General features: G+C 42.4%; 1 protein-coding gene across 1 annotated transcript in view; it reads right to left on the reverse strand.

Moving 5' to 3' along the window:
- Window positions 1-1,665: 1,665 nt before the first annotated feature.
- LOC123994851 (acyl-CoA:lysophosphatidylglycerol acyltransferase 1-like) overlaps window positions 1,666-19,247 on the reverse strand; it is an 89,695-nt gene continuing 72,113 nt past the window's right edge. Inside the window, exons 7-8 of the mRNA XM_046297902.1 lie at window positions 5,604-5,710; window positions 1,666-5,036 (exon numbers count right to left, since the gene is read on the reverse strand). Coding sequence (XP_046153858.1) covers window positions 4,885-5,036; window positions 5,604-5,710 — 259 coding nt within the window. The 3' untranslated portion in view covers window positions 1,666-4,884. The remainder of the gene's footprint in view (window positions 5,037-5,603; window positions 5,711-19,247) is intronic.

Here is a 19,247-nt window from a genome sequence, read left to right on the forward strand (position 1 = left end):
TTCTGTACAGCACTTTGAGATATCAGCTGATGTACGAAGGGCTATATAAAATAAAGTTGATTTGAAATATATTCGCCTTAATTTACATTTAAAAATGCTAATTAGCATCAAAGTAGACATGGAACACTTCAAATCCCTGTGCGTCAGGTCTAGCTGGCACCTTTGCTAACAGGCATTATTTCAATTTAAAACATGCACAAGACAGTTCACAGAATTGTAAATTTAAAGAAATGTTGCCAATTTATTCATTAGTAAATTTAGCTAACATTAGATAGTTAATCCAGAGATTCTTACCTTTGCCTTGAGTTGGCAGTCCTCATACAGATCATGGCATTTGTAATTCTTTATGATAGCCACATTAACAGCTAATTAGTGTTTGATTTTGGAGGGGTAAATATATTGATAAACATCACCTTGTCCTAGAGAGATTTACACAGTTATCAAAATGTCACACAAGGGTAAGCCTATAGCAAACACAGTCCTTATTTTACGCTTCTAAAATCCCCTATGGAAAAAAAATGAATGGTGGAAAAACGATTGGAGACATTTCCTTGTTTGACCTCTAGGTTTTATGACTCATACTGTGGTACTCTATAAGGATCAAGAGAAGCCTGCAGGGACAGATATCCTGAAGAGCAGGGGTCTGTTCAGAAGGGTATAATGTTACAAAATGTTCAGATAGAAATGTATTTTGTATAACATGTATGATATTCTGCCATTCAGAATTGGAGATTGTGTCAGCTCTATTCATGCCACCTTATCTGCAATGTCCTGTAACGTTTCACCTCACTGGTTACACCCCAGGAGGAAACATAATGACATTGATTAACTTCCTCAAACATGTGCTGTGTTCAGTCTGGCACACTGTAGCAAAATATTTTTGGAACAGAAAAGGAACATCTATGATCTTATTGGACGAGTTTAGGTAGTACCTCCCACCTCGCTTCGAAGCGTCTTCTTCCTACTGAACACGACCTCTGTTTTACAGCTGAAAGAGAATATGTAATGTAAACCATTGGCTCTCGGTGGCCAAATGAAAGAAGCCACTGTTAAACAACAGCCACAGGCCAAAGCAAACACAGGTTTTAGTTACTGTACCTGGAGACTGCTCTGCAGCGGTGTCACATTCAGTGCCCGAGTCAATAGAAAATGAGGAAGTTAGCATGACAACAAACCTGGCAGAAGCAATCACAGCACCATAAATCACAATTCAATACTTATTTATTGTGCTGTTGGTGTGGAAAACAGGGGCTTGCTTACCCATGCATTTAAAATACAAAATTTGAATGATGTTTGATTGACAAATGTTGTAATGTTGCACTATTAATATGATTTTTTCCTTATTTTCAAATTAGCGGGTGGGCCATCATTAAAACATTTCTCATGTTTCATAATGTACTGTACTATGAGTTCAGATCACACATTCTATGACAGTGACATACTTTAATTCACCGTCTATATTTCCAATATATCAGAGAGAGAATGTCTCCAATTAAAATGTATGGACATTTGAACATAAACTCAAATTAGGAGTTTAAGTGTGTCATCTTAAAGTGAAAGGAAGTGCACAGACACCTTTTGAAGCGTGACACACACATCAATAACCAACAGTTGTGTAGTACATCAAACACTAAGTACATGAGGCAGAGGAAAAACCAGACAAGCTTTCAGGATCTTCATGACCATCAGTTTATTCCAGCACAAGTTCTTTGTGTGGTAAAATGGCTGTGTAGCTAGGAAGAAAGGGAGGAGTACAAAATGGAAAATTACAGTTTCTAGTATTGTTTGTTAAAATTCCTAACATAGTATTTTTTTCTTCTTCCTAAAACCATATCTAGGAAAATAATCTTATTTCCCCCTGCCTTTCTTTGGAGAGACACTACATTTTTCTGTCACTCTCTCACATTGAAGGGCAATCTCACGGGACCGGCATGAAGATGACACCTAAAAATTGAAGGCCCATCTCCAAATGGACTCTCTCCCGAACCAGCCAGCCCTCTGCATTTCATACACAGCCTCTGTTACTGTACAGTATTTCCACGCTTTCGGAGGTGACGACTACAGTCCATTCCGTTTGAATTACTTAAACATCATGATTTTGGCTGTTCAACCAATTTGTAAATTCTTCTGTGTGGCTTTTGCTCCATTAAAAACCATGGTAATAATAACAATTATGGGACAGAACTGCTGCATCATTGCTGGGCCGTGACTGAATTCCCCTCCAACGTGAAGAGTGATTTGGAATTCTTTATTTTTATGTTTCAAATAAAACATTTGATGCCCTACCACTAGACACTATCTTGGTACCACCATAAGATTTACAAAGGCTAGATGGAGATCAGTAAGATGACAATATCTCCACCAAGCCCAATAATAGTCTAGATAGGAGATTTGCAATACTGCATACACCAATCAAGTCCCTTTAAGATCTACAAGTTGGAATCAGCCTAGGTTGAAGATGACAAAAGATTAAGACAACGGGATTCTAATATCCCATAACTCTTTGCAAAAATGGGACCAGCGGTGCTAGTTAGCAACGGTGCTAGTAGTTAACAATGGGGCTGGTCCAATTAATTTGTTTATTTTCAAACACTGCCGCGTAGAATTATTATGTTGTCTTAACCTGTATTTTTTTGACCTTGGAATCCATCAGTGTCTTTAGGTGGAAGGGCTATGATTTGGTTCGAACTTGGGCCTCTGTCCCTGTTCTAATACTTCAGAAAGGCATCCTTCCTTCCTTGTTTTGCTGAGGTAAGCACATATAGATAAGAGATTGGATAGGTGTAGACGAGGTAACCACCCTGTTTCTTACACTAATCCAACCAGTTCAGATCTGCGATTTCTTCAAGGTAGGAAGGAAAGGATGCATTGCTAACGTATCCCAACAGGGCCATATGTGTATCACTGAGCATTGTGACAGTGCAGGAGCTGAGAGCCTGGCCGAGCTCTCCGGGTTCATGAAGCACACATAAAATAACATCCATGTCAGAGGTCAAACCAAAGGTCAAGGAACAGGGATGTAAACACAGAAGTGACAGGTCTCGAAACAATTGTTCTTTTTATCATTTTTTGTTTGTTTTTTAAACATTCATGATTTTTCAAAACTAAAAACAAATAAGAAATAGTCGGACCAAGAGAGAAAGATAACATCGGTTGCAGTCACTCACAACAATTAATTTCTTCCTCAGCTTCGTTATTTACAAGATTAAATATACTCATGGCATAAGGACAAAAGTTCAAGTAATTTAAAAATGAAATAATAACTGACCACTAAGAGTGATTTGCCGCCACAACTCGGATATCGCAGATCAGTGCGACGTCATTATAATCATATATATATTAAAAAGAAGGGAGGAAAAAGTCAACCACACACACTCACTTAGGCAGGTTACGCTGTAAATTTACAGTAATGACACCTACGAGTTTGTAAGCCAAAATGTAAATTTTAGAATGCCGAGCATTAGGGTAGCTCCGCCTATAAAAAGTCTATTTTTCTTATGTCATTCCCCACCCCATGACACTAAGCATATGGCTTAAATACTTGTAAAACTATGGAGTCCAATGGGGAGGAATTCAGCTTTGCCCGCCTTTTTCAGTTTGGCTCACTGGGACAGTCCTATATGGGCAGAGATCCACTCTGCTCTGTGTAGCTGCACCATATCTGTGTGTGTGTGTGTGTACTAGTGAGGGCAGGGGGGTGTTGAGAATCTGCATCATCACGGGTGTTAAGGGAGTTATTTTTCAGGGAGGGGGGTCGGATCAGAGTGCTGTCCCAATGTGCCATCAGTGGTTCGTCATCAGCATTTGGGCACTGCCTGCCCCCCCCCCCCCCCCCCCCCGGGTTCCGGAACCACCCCACGTTGTGGAAACAGTCTTAACAAGAGCCTGACATCGTTGCCAGCTTCCCTTTAGGCCCAGACAGGGGGCCGCCAGTGTAAACAAGAAGATTCCCCTTCAGTCAGTCAGCTCAGAGTACAGTCTTGGACAGACACATAGTAAAGTAAAGTCTCGAAGACGACAAGGTAGGTGGTCTACGACAACACCAACGACGATAACAAATGCAATGGTCGTTGTTAGGGGGAGAGGGGGGTGGTTAGAGGGCGGGAAAAATTAAAATAAACTAAATAAAAAACAAACAGCTACCGTTCAGGAATATTTCCTGGAGTGGGTGGTGGGGTAGGGGGCAGTATGGATCCTTTTAGTGCAATGAAGGCCATAAGCGAGGGGTCAGAAGTGGTAGTCTCTGATCGGGTACATACAACAGCCCCCTCTCTCTGTAATGTGGGCCCAACCATCTAATCAACAGTCCTGGAGAGAAGTCCAAAAAGAGGGGGGGCACAAATGCACAAACACACTGTAAAACTACACCTAAAGACCAGGGAGAGAGTCCACTTGAGAACAATTTCAGTTGTAAGTCCTGAGCCTCATTCTTGATCTGAGAGTAAAACTGGGCGTGTGGGTCTGGGCGTGTGGGTGAGTTCAGTTGAAGTGTACGAGGACGTGTGTAAACAGAAAAAGTGTGTGAGAGAAATGAGAGACCATCACCTAGATTGGCGCAGGTGTGTATCCAATAAGTTAGTGTGTAAACATGATTCATGTTCAAAATTAGGGGCTTCAGTCAATCATGTGTGTGTTTGTCCATCCGTCCGTCCGTCCGTCCGTGTGTGTAGGTATTCATGTATCCAGGAGGGGAAAAAAAGACACCAACATAATCTTTTCTTGTTTCCAGTCCCTCCTGATTTTTGCAAAATGTACATTCAATCCATCGTAGGGAGGAAGGGTGGTACTGGGGTGGATGCGCTATCGGCTGATCCAGGAACAGTGCCAACAGGATCCGGTTCACTTTAAAGAACCTCCTTAAAACTGCCATCCTCCTCAGTGCACTCAGAACAAACGGCGGTAGAAGTACTGCAGGACGCTGTACCACAGGTAGCCCGAGGCGAAGGCCAGGAATTGGATGACGCAGAGCTGCACAGGGTCGAGGGTCATCGCCCGGGAGACAGCCTCCTTCTGGCCTTTCGGCGGAGGGAAGGCTCCTGTTATGGGGGGCACAGGAAACACTATGATCAGCTTCATTGTAATCACACCTCAATGTGGACAATCACGATTTTATGAAGAGACAATAGTGATAGGCAGAGTGAGAGGGCAGAAAGAGAGAGAAATAGGTAGGTAAGAAAGAGATAATTAAAAGAGAGGCCAGAGAGCAAGAGAGAGAGTGATAGAGGCCAGAGAGAGATAATTCAGAGTGAAAAAGGCCAGAGAGAAACAGAGCTGAGAGAGAGAGTGATAGACAGAGGCCAGAGAGAGAGAGAGAGTGATAGATAGAGGCCAGAGAGAGAATTCGGACAGAGTGATAAAAGCCAGAGAGAGAGTGATAGATAGAGGCCAGAGAGAGAATTCAGACAGAGTGATAAAGGTCAGAGAAACAAAGCTGAGAGAGAGCGTGATAGATAGAGGCCAGAGAGAGGGATAGATTATATTGCAAATATCCAAAATAAGATTTGGAAATATGTACATTGTTACGTCATGCCAATAAAGCGAATTGAATAGAGGCCAGAGAGTGAGTGAGCGAAACTGAAAGAAGCAGTGCGGTGAACACAGACCTGTTTCGTAGAAATGGGCCAGTAGATCCTCCTTTTCCACAAACCTCTGATACAGCCAGTCTGTCAGGGGTTTGGTCTCCACCGGAACCTCCTTTATGGGGTACACCCTGAGAGAGAGGAGGAGAGTTTTATTTGATTTAATATGTTCCTGTATGTATGCCGTTACACTTTCCATGCCCATGAAGTACTTGAGAGATCGAGAGTGAGAAGGAGCGAGAGAGAAAAAACAGAGAGGGAAAGAGAAAAGAGATATCAGTATTATTGAAGTTCTTCTCAGTGAAGGCTGGCTGGATTGAGCGGTATCTGAAGCAGTTGTCCACAATGAGGGCGTCTCCTCCTCACTCCCTGAGCAGTATATCACAACGTAGTGTGTGTGTGTGTGTGTATGTGTGGTGAGGTGTGAACTGCAATCCAAGTTGGTTAATGTGTGCGTTAGTGTGTGGGTCTGTCTCTCTTTGTGTGTATGCACACGGTGTAAAAAAAAACATTAACACCTACTCTGTCCATGACATAGACTGACCAGGTGAACGCTATGATCCATTACTGATGTCACTTGTTAAATCCACTTCAATCATTATAGATGAAGGGATGGATTTTTAAGCCTTGAGACAATTGAGACGTATTGTGTATGCGTGCCAGTGTGTGTGTGTATGTGTGTGCGCGCATGTCCATATCTGTGTGTGTGTGTGTGTGTGTGTGTGTGTGTGTGTGTGTGTGTGTGTGTGTGTGTGTGTGTGTGTGTGCAGCACGAGCCTCAGCTCTTTCAGGAGACTTCATTAGCAGGCAGGACAGTCATGGTGACAGGGGAGACAGTTGTGCTGATAGGGAAGCCAGCCTGAAGGGATCCATTCCTGCCCTGCTTCTGACTCCACAGGACTACAGACACAGAAACAGCAGGCCCAGCAAACAGAGAAACACTACAGTATATAGGCTACCTTACTACCTAGCCTGGTCCCAGATCTATTTGTGTGTTCTTGCCAACTACAAAAACAGCAGGCTCAGCAAACAGCAATGCAGAAAACAGGTCTATATAGGCTAAGGCTACCTCAGCTATCCTGGTCAGTCCCAGATCTTGTTTGTGAGGTCTTGATAACTTGGCAACATAGCACAAACAGATCAGCGACCAGGTAATAATACGTAACCTGCCCAAATGAGAGAAACCCCAAAACAGCTGCCTGCTGGTGGGAGTGCTGTTCCATTGTTGCATTAGTCAGTTCCAATTTCGTAGGCCCTGTGTGAAAACCGCCTGTACCACCAAGGCACAAGTGTGTATATGAGAGAATTGGATAGGTAGAAGCAATATGGTAGTAGCTTGACCCTGCTCTCTGATAGGCTGTGGTTCAGCCATATTGCTTATACCAAATCCAATCCTGTCAGAGCCAAGGTTACAGTCCTGCTGAACAAGAGAAGGCTAACGCAGAAAGTCAACAAACAAGCATAGACTATAACCAAATACATCACATTTTGTGAAAAATACAGAAACTCCAACTCATCTCCCATGACAAAATCCTTGAATAGAAAAGCTACACAACTCATTGACTACAATGCTAACATCTACAGTACTGGACAGGATGACAATGAATCAGCAAGGATATAGCTCTGGTCCAGGTCATAGTGCACGTTCCATCACAATTCCAATAGTGGAGGAACGCACACGAACAATGATACTATGTGCTGTTCCTGTTTTGGCCAGCAGGTGTCCCTAGTGGACTGCTCTGTGTCCACACACCCACCCACCCACCCACCCACCCACCCACCCACCCACCCACACCCAACAGATCCAACTGAGAATCACCTTCAGACAGAAAAGAGGTTACCCTTGTTTCCTCTGGAGGAGATTCATCATTTCCCATGCAATCTCATTCATTCACTCACTACCCCTGCCAGAGAGAGAGGGACACCAGAGCAGTGTTCAGTAGGGAGAAAATGTTTGGAAATGGGGAGGTGCTGCCTGAACTCGTCCAATAACAACCATACAGATTGTATTTTTTCTACACTGATCTACTGAAAATGATGTTGGAGATAAGCAATGGGAGGGGTGGAGTGTAGTACATTGAGAGGTGATTGATTAAGATGCAGTTATGGAAATGCTACATTGTGTAAGCAGTGAGGCACATATTTCTACAGGTTAGAAATCCTGATGTTAGAGTTGTGTTTCAGGGCCTGTTACACACAACAGCGTCAACTCTTTCAGGATCTCTCGGTGTATGTGTGTGATTTTCAGGGCCTGTTCTAGACAAACACAGCGTCAACTCTTTCAGGATCTCTCGGTGTGTGTGATTTTCAGGGCCTGTTCTAGACACAAACACAGCGTCAACTCTTTCAGGATCTCTCGGTGTGTGTGCGTGTATGTTTTTCGGGCCATGTCTCAGACACAAATACTATGTGCGGTGACTTGGGGATGTGGAATGTGCATGGCTGATCTTCCCAGTCCAATCGAGGTGAACAGACTGGAAAAAGCCCAATAACACTTCACAACATATATCTCTAGGGCTGAAGATTCTAGTGTAACCCACCACCACCGCTTCAGCTTGATAAACAAATCAGGAAGATGGTAACTTGGCCTGTACAATGCTTAGGTCACAGGGGATGGAACCAAAAGCGTACAGTTTCCCCTCTTCACTCATACAAAACTACATTTCATAAGTTTACAACAGAGATTCTGGACCAAAGTTCTGTCATTGCAACTACCTTAAGACTAAGTGCATCTTCCCACAGTACGAGGGTCTGAGTAGTCGCAGACGTATGTGTGTATACCACAGGCCAATACCATTATCTGTCAGAGCTGAGCAGTGTGTTGTGTTTGACTGTGTGTGTGTGTGTGTGTGTAAACACACTGTACTGACAGAAACATGGCATGTAATTGCGCCGTTTTGAGACAGCGTGCCCTACAGAACACAACCCGGCTCCAGAACACTAAAGGGTGGACTAGAAAACATACACTGAAAATGAAACTGGGGTTCTCTAGATACTTCCTCTGCTTTTGAATGGATCTACAGCTAGTCAAAAGTGGATCACAAAACAGAAGCTGTCTAATCCCAACGATAGTGTGAGTACCAAACGGCACCAAGAGCTGGTCAAAACTAGTGCACTATAAGGAGTTGTTTTATTTCAGTATACATGGCACCTAAAAACTGAATTGCATAGACATCAAGAAAACAAAGTGAGTGTACATAACATGCTATTCCTCCAGCACTACCATTTGGTAGCACCCACTTGGGTGGAATATAGTGATATAGGGAACAGGATGGCCAATTGGGATGCAACCATAGGCTACGTGAGAGCCAGCCATGGTCGCACACACGCCTGTTTCAGTGTAGCATGCCTAACTAACCTATTACTGAGGCCCTGTTCTGTCCCGGTGTATGACGATAGGCCAGTAATCATAGAGCCTAGAGAGGGGAAAGAGAAGCTAGCTGGCTCTGGCCACTGAATGGGCGTTTAGGCCTCGGTAAACGGAGTTACAAACCTGCCCTTTACTCTGGCAACGATAACCATGTAGGGTGATCCTTCTCTGGTGGAGTGGTGGATCTCTACTTGACTGCAGTAAGTGGAGCCTCTGGGTGGAGTATTATCTGCTGTTTAGAGCGGGGCTAGCTGGGGCAGATATTCCTGTGAAAGAAATCCCTAAATGTAATTCCTCTCCTGTGCTCTAACACTGTTTGTTGTGCTGTGCAGCGGGGTGTAACGCGGCGTGTACTCCAGTGCTGAGGGGATGTGTTGGCGCTCCACTGACAGGCAGGCAGTGTGTTGGAGTAGGGCCATGGTGGCAGTGGGGCGCCACTCCTCTCTCCACCCTAACCCACTTGGCAGCAGCCCACCAGTTAAAGAAACATCCTGCCATGGCGCGTGTGAATGTGTGGGTGTGTGGGTGTGTGTGTGTGTGTATCTTCGAGTTTGTGTGTGAGGGTTTGTGTAGGAATTTGTATCCGTAGGCGTGCATCTGAGTATGCGTCTGATTACAGTGCATTCGGAAAGTACTCAGACCCTTTGACTTTTTCCCCATTTTGTACGTTACAGCCTTATTCCAAAATTTATTAAATCGGTTTTCCCCTTATCAATCTACACAATACCACATAATGACGAAGCAAAAAAAAACTGAAATATCACATTTACATAATTATTCAGACCCTTTACTCAGTACTTTGTTGAAGCACCTTTGGCAGCGATTACAGCAGAGTTATCTTGGGTATGACACTACAAGCTTGGCACACCTGTATTCCCATTCTTCTCTGCAGATACTCTCAAGCTCTGTCAGCTATTTTCAGGTCTCCCCAGAGATGTTCGATCGGGTTCAAGTCTGGCTGGGCCACTCAAGGACCCATAGGGCGGTGCACAATTGGCTCAGCATCGTCCGGGCTAGGGGAGGGTTTGGCCAGGGTAGGCCGTCATTGTGAATAAGAATTTGTGTGAATAAGAATTTGTTCCGGGCTCTGGCTCGTCCACTCAAGGACACTTATAAACTTGTCCTGAAGCCACTACTGTGTTGTCTTGGCTGTGTGCTTAGAGTCGTTGTCCTGTTGGAAGGTGAACCTTCGTTCTAGTCTGAGGTCCTGAGTGCTCCGGTGCAGGTTTTACCATCAAGGATCTCTCTTGGTTTCATCATGGTCTTTAGGTGCCTTTTGGCAAACTCCAAGCGGGCATGTTCCTTTTACTGAGGAGAGGCTTCCGTCTGGCCACTCTATTTAAGAATGATGAAGGCCACAGTGTTCTTGGAGACCTTCAATGTTGCAGACATTTTTTGGTACCCTTCCCCAGATCTGTGCATCGACACAATCCTGTCTTGGAGCTCTACGGACAATTCCTTTGACCTCATGGTTTTGTTTTTGCTGTGACATGCACTGGCAACTGTGGGACAGCTGTGCGCCTTTCCAAATCATGTCCAATCAATTGAATTTACCACAGGTGGACTCCAACAAAGTTGTAGAAACATCTCAAGGATGATCAATGGAAACAGGATGCAGCAGAGCTCAATTATGAGTCTCAAAGCAAAAGATCTAAATACTTATGTAAATAAGGTATCTGTTTTTTATTTTAAATACATTTGCACAATTTTTTTTAAACCTTTGTCATTATGGAGTATTGTGTGTATATTACTGAGTATGTTTTATTTATTTAATCCATTTTAGAATAAGGCTGCAATGTAACAAAATGTGGAAAAAGTCAAGGGGTTTGAATACTTTCCGAATGCACTGTATGTGTGTGTGCGTGCAGACAGAGCTGGGAAGGGCTCAGATTCCTCCTGTTGATTACCTCTAACAGCCTTTCTCATCATCCTGCGACTAGCGCACGGACGACAGAGCCGAGATTAACCTTTGTTGCTCAGTTGCTAGAGCATGGTGCTGGGAACCAGTAAGAAAAAGTATAAAAATGTATGAACTCACTCCTGTAAGTCGCTCTGGATAAGAACATCAGCTAAAATTACAAAAACGGAAAAAAGAAGAAAAAACCCATACATTTTGCAACATAAAACTTACAAGCGTTTCTTGAATGGACAAGTTCAGAGAGTACCTCCTCATAGGCTGTAATTTGTACGCAGCCACAATGAGACCACCAACTCCTCCAAGTCCCCTACAGTCGTAGCCAAATGTTTTGAGAATGACACAAATATTACTTTCCAAAGTTTTCTGCTTCAGTGTCTTTAGATATTTTTGTCAGATGTTACTATGGAATACTGAAGTATAATTACAAGCTTTTCATAAGTGTCAAAGGCTTTTATTGACAATTACATGAAGTTGATGCAAATAGTCAATATTTGCAGTGTTGACCCTTCTTTTTCAAGACCTCTGCAATCCGCCCTGGCATGCTGTCAATTCACTTCTGGGCCACATCCATTCTTGCATAATCAATGCTTGGATTTTGTCTGAATTTGTGGGGTTTTGTTTGTCCAACCTCCTTGTGAGGATTGACCACAAGTTCTCAATGGGATTGAGGTCTAGGGAGTTTCCTGGCCATGGACCCAAAATATCGATGTTTTGTTCCCATAGCCACTTAGTTATCACTTTTGCCTTAGATTCTCCATTATGCTGGAAAAGGCATTATTTGTCACCAAACTGTTCCTGGATGATTGGGAGAAGTTGCTCTCGGAGGATGTGTTGGTACCATTCTTTATTCATGGCTGTGTTCTTAGGCAAAATTGTGAGTGAGCCACTCCCTTGGCAGAGAAGCAACCCCACACATGAATGGTCTCAGGATGCTTTACTGTTGGCATGACACAGGACTGATGGTAGCGCTCACCTTGTCTTCTCCGGACAAGCTTTTTTCTTCACAACAACTGAACTGCTCTCCTTGAAGTTCTTGATGATCCGATAAATGGTTGATTTAGGTGCAGTGTTACTGGCAGCAATATGTGCAAATCAATGAAGACGGCACATATTTCCTTGAAGGTAACCATGGGTGACAGAGGAAGAACAATGATTCCAAGCACCACCCTCCTTTAGAAGCTTCCAGTCCGTTATTCAAACTCAATCAGCATGACAGAGCGATCTCCAGCCTTGTCCTCGTCAACACTCACACCTGTGTTAACGAGAGAATCACTGACATGTCGCCAGCTGGTTCTTTTGGGGCAAGGCTAAAATGCAGTGGAAATGTTTTGGGGGGGATTTAGTTCATTTGCATGGCAAAGAGGGACTTTGCAATTAATTGCAATTCATTTGATCACTCTTCATAACATTCTAGAGTATATGCAAATTGCCATCATACAAACTGAGGCAGCAGTCTTTATGAAAATGAATGTGTCATTCTCAAAACTTTTGGCCACGACTGTAGATCTGCACTGTTGCCATGGTAGCACATCACACGCACACCTTACCGTTGACACTTAACCCGTGTGGCTGTATCCACCATCTACTGCCACAGGTCCTGTGAGTAGGAAACTGTTCTAACCAAGGGTGGCCACTTTATAAGATCCAAAATGGCGACTGTGAGACCTGGTGGGACCTTGAAGTTACAGGGTAATCAGAGAGGCATATATAAATCTAGGCTATATATACACACACACTGAACAAAAATCTAAACTCAACATACATGCAACAATTTCAAAGATTTTACTGAGTTACAGTTCATATAAGGAAATCAACTGAAATAAATGCATTAGGCCATAATCTATGGATTTCACATAACTGGCAATTACATAACTGGTCACAGAAACCTTTTAAAGGTAGGGGCGTGAACCTGAAAACTAGTCAGTATCTGGTGTGACCACCATTTGCCTCATGCAGCGAGAGACATCTCCACAGAGAGTTGACCAGACTGTTGATTGTGACCTGTGGAATGTTGACCCACTCCTCTTCAATGGCTGTGCGAAGTTGCTGTATATTGGCGGGAACTGGAACACACTGTCGTACACGTTGAACCAGAGCGTCCCAAACAGCTCAATGGGATGCTGGCCTTCTAGGCAGAGTTCCACTGTTCAGTGCCTATTATTTTTCCCATCTTAATCTTCTCTTTCTTTTTATTGGCTAGTCTGAGATATGGCTTTTTCTTTGCAACTCTGCCTAATAAGGGCAGCATCCCGGAGTCGCGTCTTCACTTTTTACGTTGAGACTGGTGTTTAGTGGGTACTATTTAATGAAGCTGTCAGTTGAGGACTTGAGGCATCTGTTTCTCAAACTAGACACTAATGTACCTCTTGCCTCCCACTCCTTCTATTCTGGTTAGAGCTAGTTTCCGCTGTTCTGTGAAGGGTCTAGTACACAGCGTTGTACGAGATCTTCAGTTTCTTGGCAATTTCTCGCATGGAATAGCCTTCATTTCTCAGAAGATGAATATACTGACGAGTTTCAGAAGAAAATTCTTTGTTTCGGGCCATTTTGAGCCTGTAATCGAAACCACAAATGCTGATGCTCCAGATATTCAACTAGTCTAAAGGAGGACAGTTTTATTGGTTCTTTAATTAGAACAACAGTTTTCAGTTGTGCTAACATAATTGCAAAAGGGTTTTCTAAATGATCAATTAGCCTTTTAAAATTATAAACTGTGATTAGCTAACACAATGTGCCATTGGAACACAGGAGTGATGGTTGCTGATTATGGGCCTCTGTACGCCTATGTAGATATTCCATTAAAAATCAGCTTTTTCCAGGTACAATAGTCATTTACAACATTAACAATGTCTACACTCTATTTCTGATCAATTTGATGTTATTTTAAATGGACGAAAAAATGTGCTTTCCTTTCAAAAACAATGACATTTCTAAGTGATCCGAACTTTGAACGGTAGTGTACATACAGCAGGTATCCTGATCGGGTGTGTAAGTAAGTAAATCCACCAGCCTAGAGGTGTGAACAATTCCAACTAATACAGAGGAACTTCCCTATTGAGCAAACAAAGCCATTCAGAAAATACACAAGTATTTTTAGAATAGTCAGTAACGAACATTTAAAGATACTCCAACATCCTAGATTACTCAGTGTGAAAGTAATGACACACACACACACACACGGATATGTCTGCAGCCTCAGGCTCCTAATCTGCAGGTTAATCCTCTTGTTGACGAGGCACCTGCACCGGTGCACTACAGGACCTCCCTGTGCTTAGCTCAGCCACATCCCCAGCCAGAGTGTTTGTGTGTGTGTGCACATGTCTTTCAGCCTCACAACAACCTGGGTCCCCGGTGAAGACCTCCGGGGCCGCTGACCCTGCAGGGGAGGTTGATTGTGAGTCCCCTAGCTGGGGTAGGCGGGAGCAGCGCCTCTCTCATTACTGGGCCTAATGAGTCTTTAGCCTTAATTTGAGCCTGGCCCAGCAGCAGCAGAGCGAGGGGCCTGGGGGACAGAGTGGGGGCTGTTGGAGGGCTGGAGGCGCCAGGGCTCACACAGATCACCCCCTGATGTCAGCCTTACGGCCCCCAGAGACCAGAGGGTGGAGAGAAGGGCCATTCAGCAGAGCCAGAGTTATGCAGGGCCAGGGAGGTCTGGACTGGCTGGAGCCCTGGGTCACGTTCATTTGGCACCAAATGGACTGAAACAGGGAGGGCCGACCGATACTTATCCAATAAGAAATGCACATTTTTGCCATCTGTTGGAAAAGGGTTTTAAACACTTTGCTACAGTGTGCTTGAACGAACACAATCTTGGACACAGCGGGCATTGGAACTTAGAGGGCAAAGAGAGTTAGAGCATGCTCGTGCGAGAGGGCATCCGGTCTGAGACCAGACTCTAGCCTTTAGAATGACGACATGGTAAATAAAAATATAGTAATCCCTTGATATAAATCACAGAGACCATTGTGATGCCATTGGAAAAGCACATGAATCAGAGCGGAAGAACAATGTACGATAAGCCACCTTACGAGTGGCCGTTTGAGAGAGTTGAGGAGAAGTACATGTCAATTGTGCACTCCTGCCTTATTAATGTGCGTGTGTGTATTTACTGTATTTACGCTCACACCTTTGACTGGACTCAAAGGAGGGGCAGCTAAGGGAACCTGAGGGGATCAACGCTGCCAGAGCAATGGACTGAACTTGGCTTGGTGTGTGTGAAAGACAGCAAGAGTGTGTGCGCATGATCTCCTTAAAGAGATGTATAGAGGGGCAACAGACACAAATAGAAAATGCTTTTTTAGCAGCCGGTGCCAGCCTCGGCCTCAGCCTACCTGTGTGATAAATCCTCCTTCAGCCCTAGCGTCTTATCTTAAGACCAAACGGCCCCAAGTCTCCCATTCAGCACTCTCTTTAAAGAAGTCCAGTGATTTAAAAAAAAATTTTTTCCTGTTGAAAAGCGATTTCCCAAGTACAAATACAGTAATGTCCACACACCAGGGGACACATCCCCCCCAATATTCAAATATGCTCAAAATGCCCCCCCCCCCCCATATTGATATAAAAAATCATTAAAATAAAATGTGCTACGCTACGACAGGCGTAGCACCGCCGTCCGAAATAATCATTAGCAAATGTAATCATAGCTAAAATTAACAAATTGCCAATATTATTACTACCGGTTCTAGTATTACGCTGTACTGCAGTTCTGCATGTGGTTGGTTCCAAGTGGTGTTGCCGTACCCCAGCAGAAGCAGTTGCTCGACTGCTGTGGGTAGGTACAATCAATGTCAAACACTGTACTGTCTCTCTATTTCATTACTTTCAAATGTATTAAAAAGTGGAAAACTAGAATGTAATATGAATGGTAGCTAAGAATGGTAGCTAAGTTACCTGAGAAGTTAATTAGCCACACACTCACCCAGCGACCAACAATGGTGCTCACAGGCATATTCAAATAACGATAATGTCTTCATTATGTTATATTTGTCAGAAAGCCCGCGTGAAGTCTGAGTAAAGTGTAAATTATTATTATTTTACCTTAATATAACTACGCAAGTCAGTTAAGAACAAATTCTATTTTCAAATGACGGCCTAGTGGGTTATCTGCCTTGTTCAGCGATTTTTACCTTGTCGGCTCGGGGATTCGATCATGCAACCTTTCGGTTACTAGTCCAACGCTCTAACCACTAGGCCACCTGCCAGCCCAATCATTTATGTTACGCTGCATGTGTAATTTATGTAGACAGTGGTAGGCATTCATTTATTGCACATTTGTATAGTACACTGCATAGCTGTACTGTATAGTATACTGTATAGATGTACTGTATCGCTATACTGTATAGTAGACTGTATAGCTGTACTGTATAGTATGCTGTATAGCTGTACTGTATAGATGTACTGTATAGTAGACTGTACAGCTGTACTGTACAGTAGACTGTATAGATGTACTGTATAGTATACTGTATAGCTGTACTGTATACATGTACTGTATAGCTGTACTGTATAGATGTACTGTATAGCAGACTGTTTGGATGTACTGTATAGCAGACTGTATAGTATACTGTATATATGTACTGTATAGCTGTACTGAAAAGGACAGTGTAGTAAACTGTATAGATGTACTGAATAGTATACTGTATAGCAGACTGTATAGTATACTGTATAGTAGACTGTATAGCAGACTGTATAGCAGACTGTATAGATGTACTGTATAGTACTATAAACATCAGCGCCACAGGTAACTTCCACAAAGCTGTGAACGATCTGAGAGACAAGGCAAGAAGGGCATTCTATGCCATCAAAATAAACATAAATTTCAACATACCAATTAGGATTTGGCTAAAAATACTTGAATCAGTCATAGAGCCTATTGCCCTTTATGGTTGTGAGGTCTGGGGTCCGCTCACCAACCAAGACTTCACAAAATGGGACAAACACCAAATTGAGACTCTGCACGCAGAATTCTGCAAAAATATCCTCCGTGTACAACGTAAAACACCAAATAATGCATGCAGAGCAGAATTAGGCCGATACCCACTAATTATCAAAATCCAGAAAAGAGCCGTTAAATTCTACAACCACCTAAAAGGAAGAGATTCACAAACCTTCCATAACAAAGCCATCACCTACAGAGAGATGAACCTGGAGAAGAGTCCCCTAAGCAAGCTGGTCCTGGGGCTCTGTTCACAAACACAAACACACCCTACAGAGCCCCAGGACAACAGCACAATTAGACCCAACCAAATCATGAGAAAACAAAAAGATAATTACTTAACACATTGGAAAGAATTAACAAACAAACAGAGCAAACTAGAATGCTATTTGGCCCTACACAGAGAGTACACAGCGGCAGAATACCTGACCACTGTGACTGACCCAAAATTAAGGAAAGCTTTGACTATGTACAGACTCAGTGAGCATAGCCTTGATATTGAGAAAGGCCGCCGTAGGCAGACATGGCTCTCAAGAGAAGACAGGCTATGTGCTCACTGCCCACAAAATGAGGTGGAAACTGAGCTGCACTTCCTAACCTCCTGCCCAATGTATGACCATATTAGAGAGACATATTTCCCCCAGATTACACAGATCCACAAAGAATTTGAAAACAAATCCAATTTTGAAAAACTCCCATATCTTTTGGGTGAAATTCCACAGTGTGCCATCACAGCAGCAAGATTTGTGACCTGTTGCCACGAGAAAAGGGCAACCAGTGAAGAACAAACACCATTGTAAATACAACCCATATTTATGCTTATTCATTTTATCTTGTGTCATTTAACTATTTGTACATTGTATATATATATATATAATATGACATTTGTAATGTCTTTACTGTTTTTAAACTTCTGTATGTGTAATGTTTACTGTTAATTTTTTGTTGTTTTTCACTTTATATATTCACTTTGTATGTTGTCTACCTCACTTGCTTTGGCAATGTTAACACATGTTTCCCATGCCAATAAAGCCCTTGAATTGAATTGAATAGTAGATGGTATAGTATACTGTATACATGTACTGCATAGTATACTGAATAGTAGACTGTATAGATGTACTGTATAGCTTTACTGCATAGCTGAATAGTATAGTAGACTGTATAGATGTACTGTATTGTAGACTGTATAGCTGTACTGTATAGATGTACTGTATAGTAGACTGTACAGCATATATGTACTGTATAGCTGTACTGTATAGACTGTATAGATGTACTGTATAGTTGACTGTATAGATGTACTGTATAGTAGACTGAAAAGATGTACTGTATAGTAGACTGAAAAGATGTACTGTATAGTAGACCGTATAGCTGTACTGTATAGTAGACTGTATAGCTGTACTGTATAGATGTACTGTACAGCATACTGTATAGTAGACTGTATAGCTGTACTGTATAGCAGACGGTATAGTGTACTGTATAGCTGTACTGTATAGGAGACTGTATAGTATACTGTATAGATGTATTGTATAGTAGACGGTAGAGTATACTGTATAGTATACTGTATGTACTGTATAGCAGACTGTATAGATGTACTGTACAGTAGACTGTATGATGTACTGTATAGTAGACTGTATAGAAGACTGTATAGCTGTACTGTATAGCTGTACTGTATAGTAGACTGTATAGTAGACAGTATAGCTGTACTGTATAGATGTACTGTATAGTAGACTGTACAGCATAGATGTACTGTCTAGTATACTGTATAGCTGTACTGTATAGTAGACCGTATAGTAGACTGTATAGCTGTACTGTATAGCAGAGGGTATAGTGTACTGTATAGCAGACTGTATAGTATACTGTATAGATGTATTGTATAGTAGACGGTAGAGTATACTGTATGTACTGTATAGTATACTGTATGTACTGCATAGCAGACTGTATAGATGTACTGTACAGTAGACTGTATGATGTACTGTATAGTAGACCGTATAGTAGACCGTATAGCTGTACTGTACAGCAGACTGTATAGTAGACTGTACAGCATAGATGTACTGTATAGTACTGTTTAGATGTACGTTATAGTATACTGTATAGATCTACTGTAAAGTAGACTGTATAGATGTACTGTATATATTTACAGTATAGTAGACTAGATGAACTTACAAATTGTATTCAGACATAGTGGAACAACCACTTTACAATAGATCTAAATATTTTAAGTACTTTATCTATAGGTATATCTAGCTGTACTGTATAGTATGCTGTATAGATGTACTGTAAAGTAGACTGTATAGATGGACTGTATAGTATGCTGTATAGTATACTGTATAGATGTACTAGATATTAGACTGTATAGTAGACTGTATAGGAGACTGTATAGTATACTGTATAGCTGTACTGTATAGTAGACTGTATAGATGTACTTTATAGTAGACTGTATAGATGTAC

Source organism: Oncorhynchus gorbuscha, linkage group LG14, assembly GCF_021184085.1.
Source record: "Oncorhynchus gorbuscha isolate QuinsamMale2020 ecotype Even-year linkage group LG14, OgorEven_v1.0, whole genome shotgun sequence".
NCBI classification, from domain to species: Eukaryota; Metazoa; Chordata; class Actinopteri; order Salmoniformes; family Salmonidae; genus Oncorhynchus; species Oncorhynchus gorbuscha.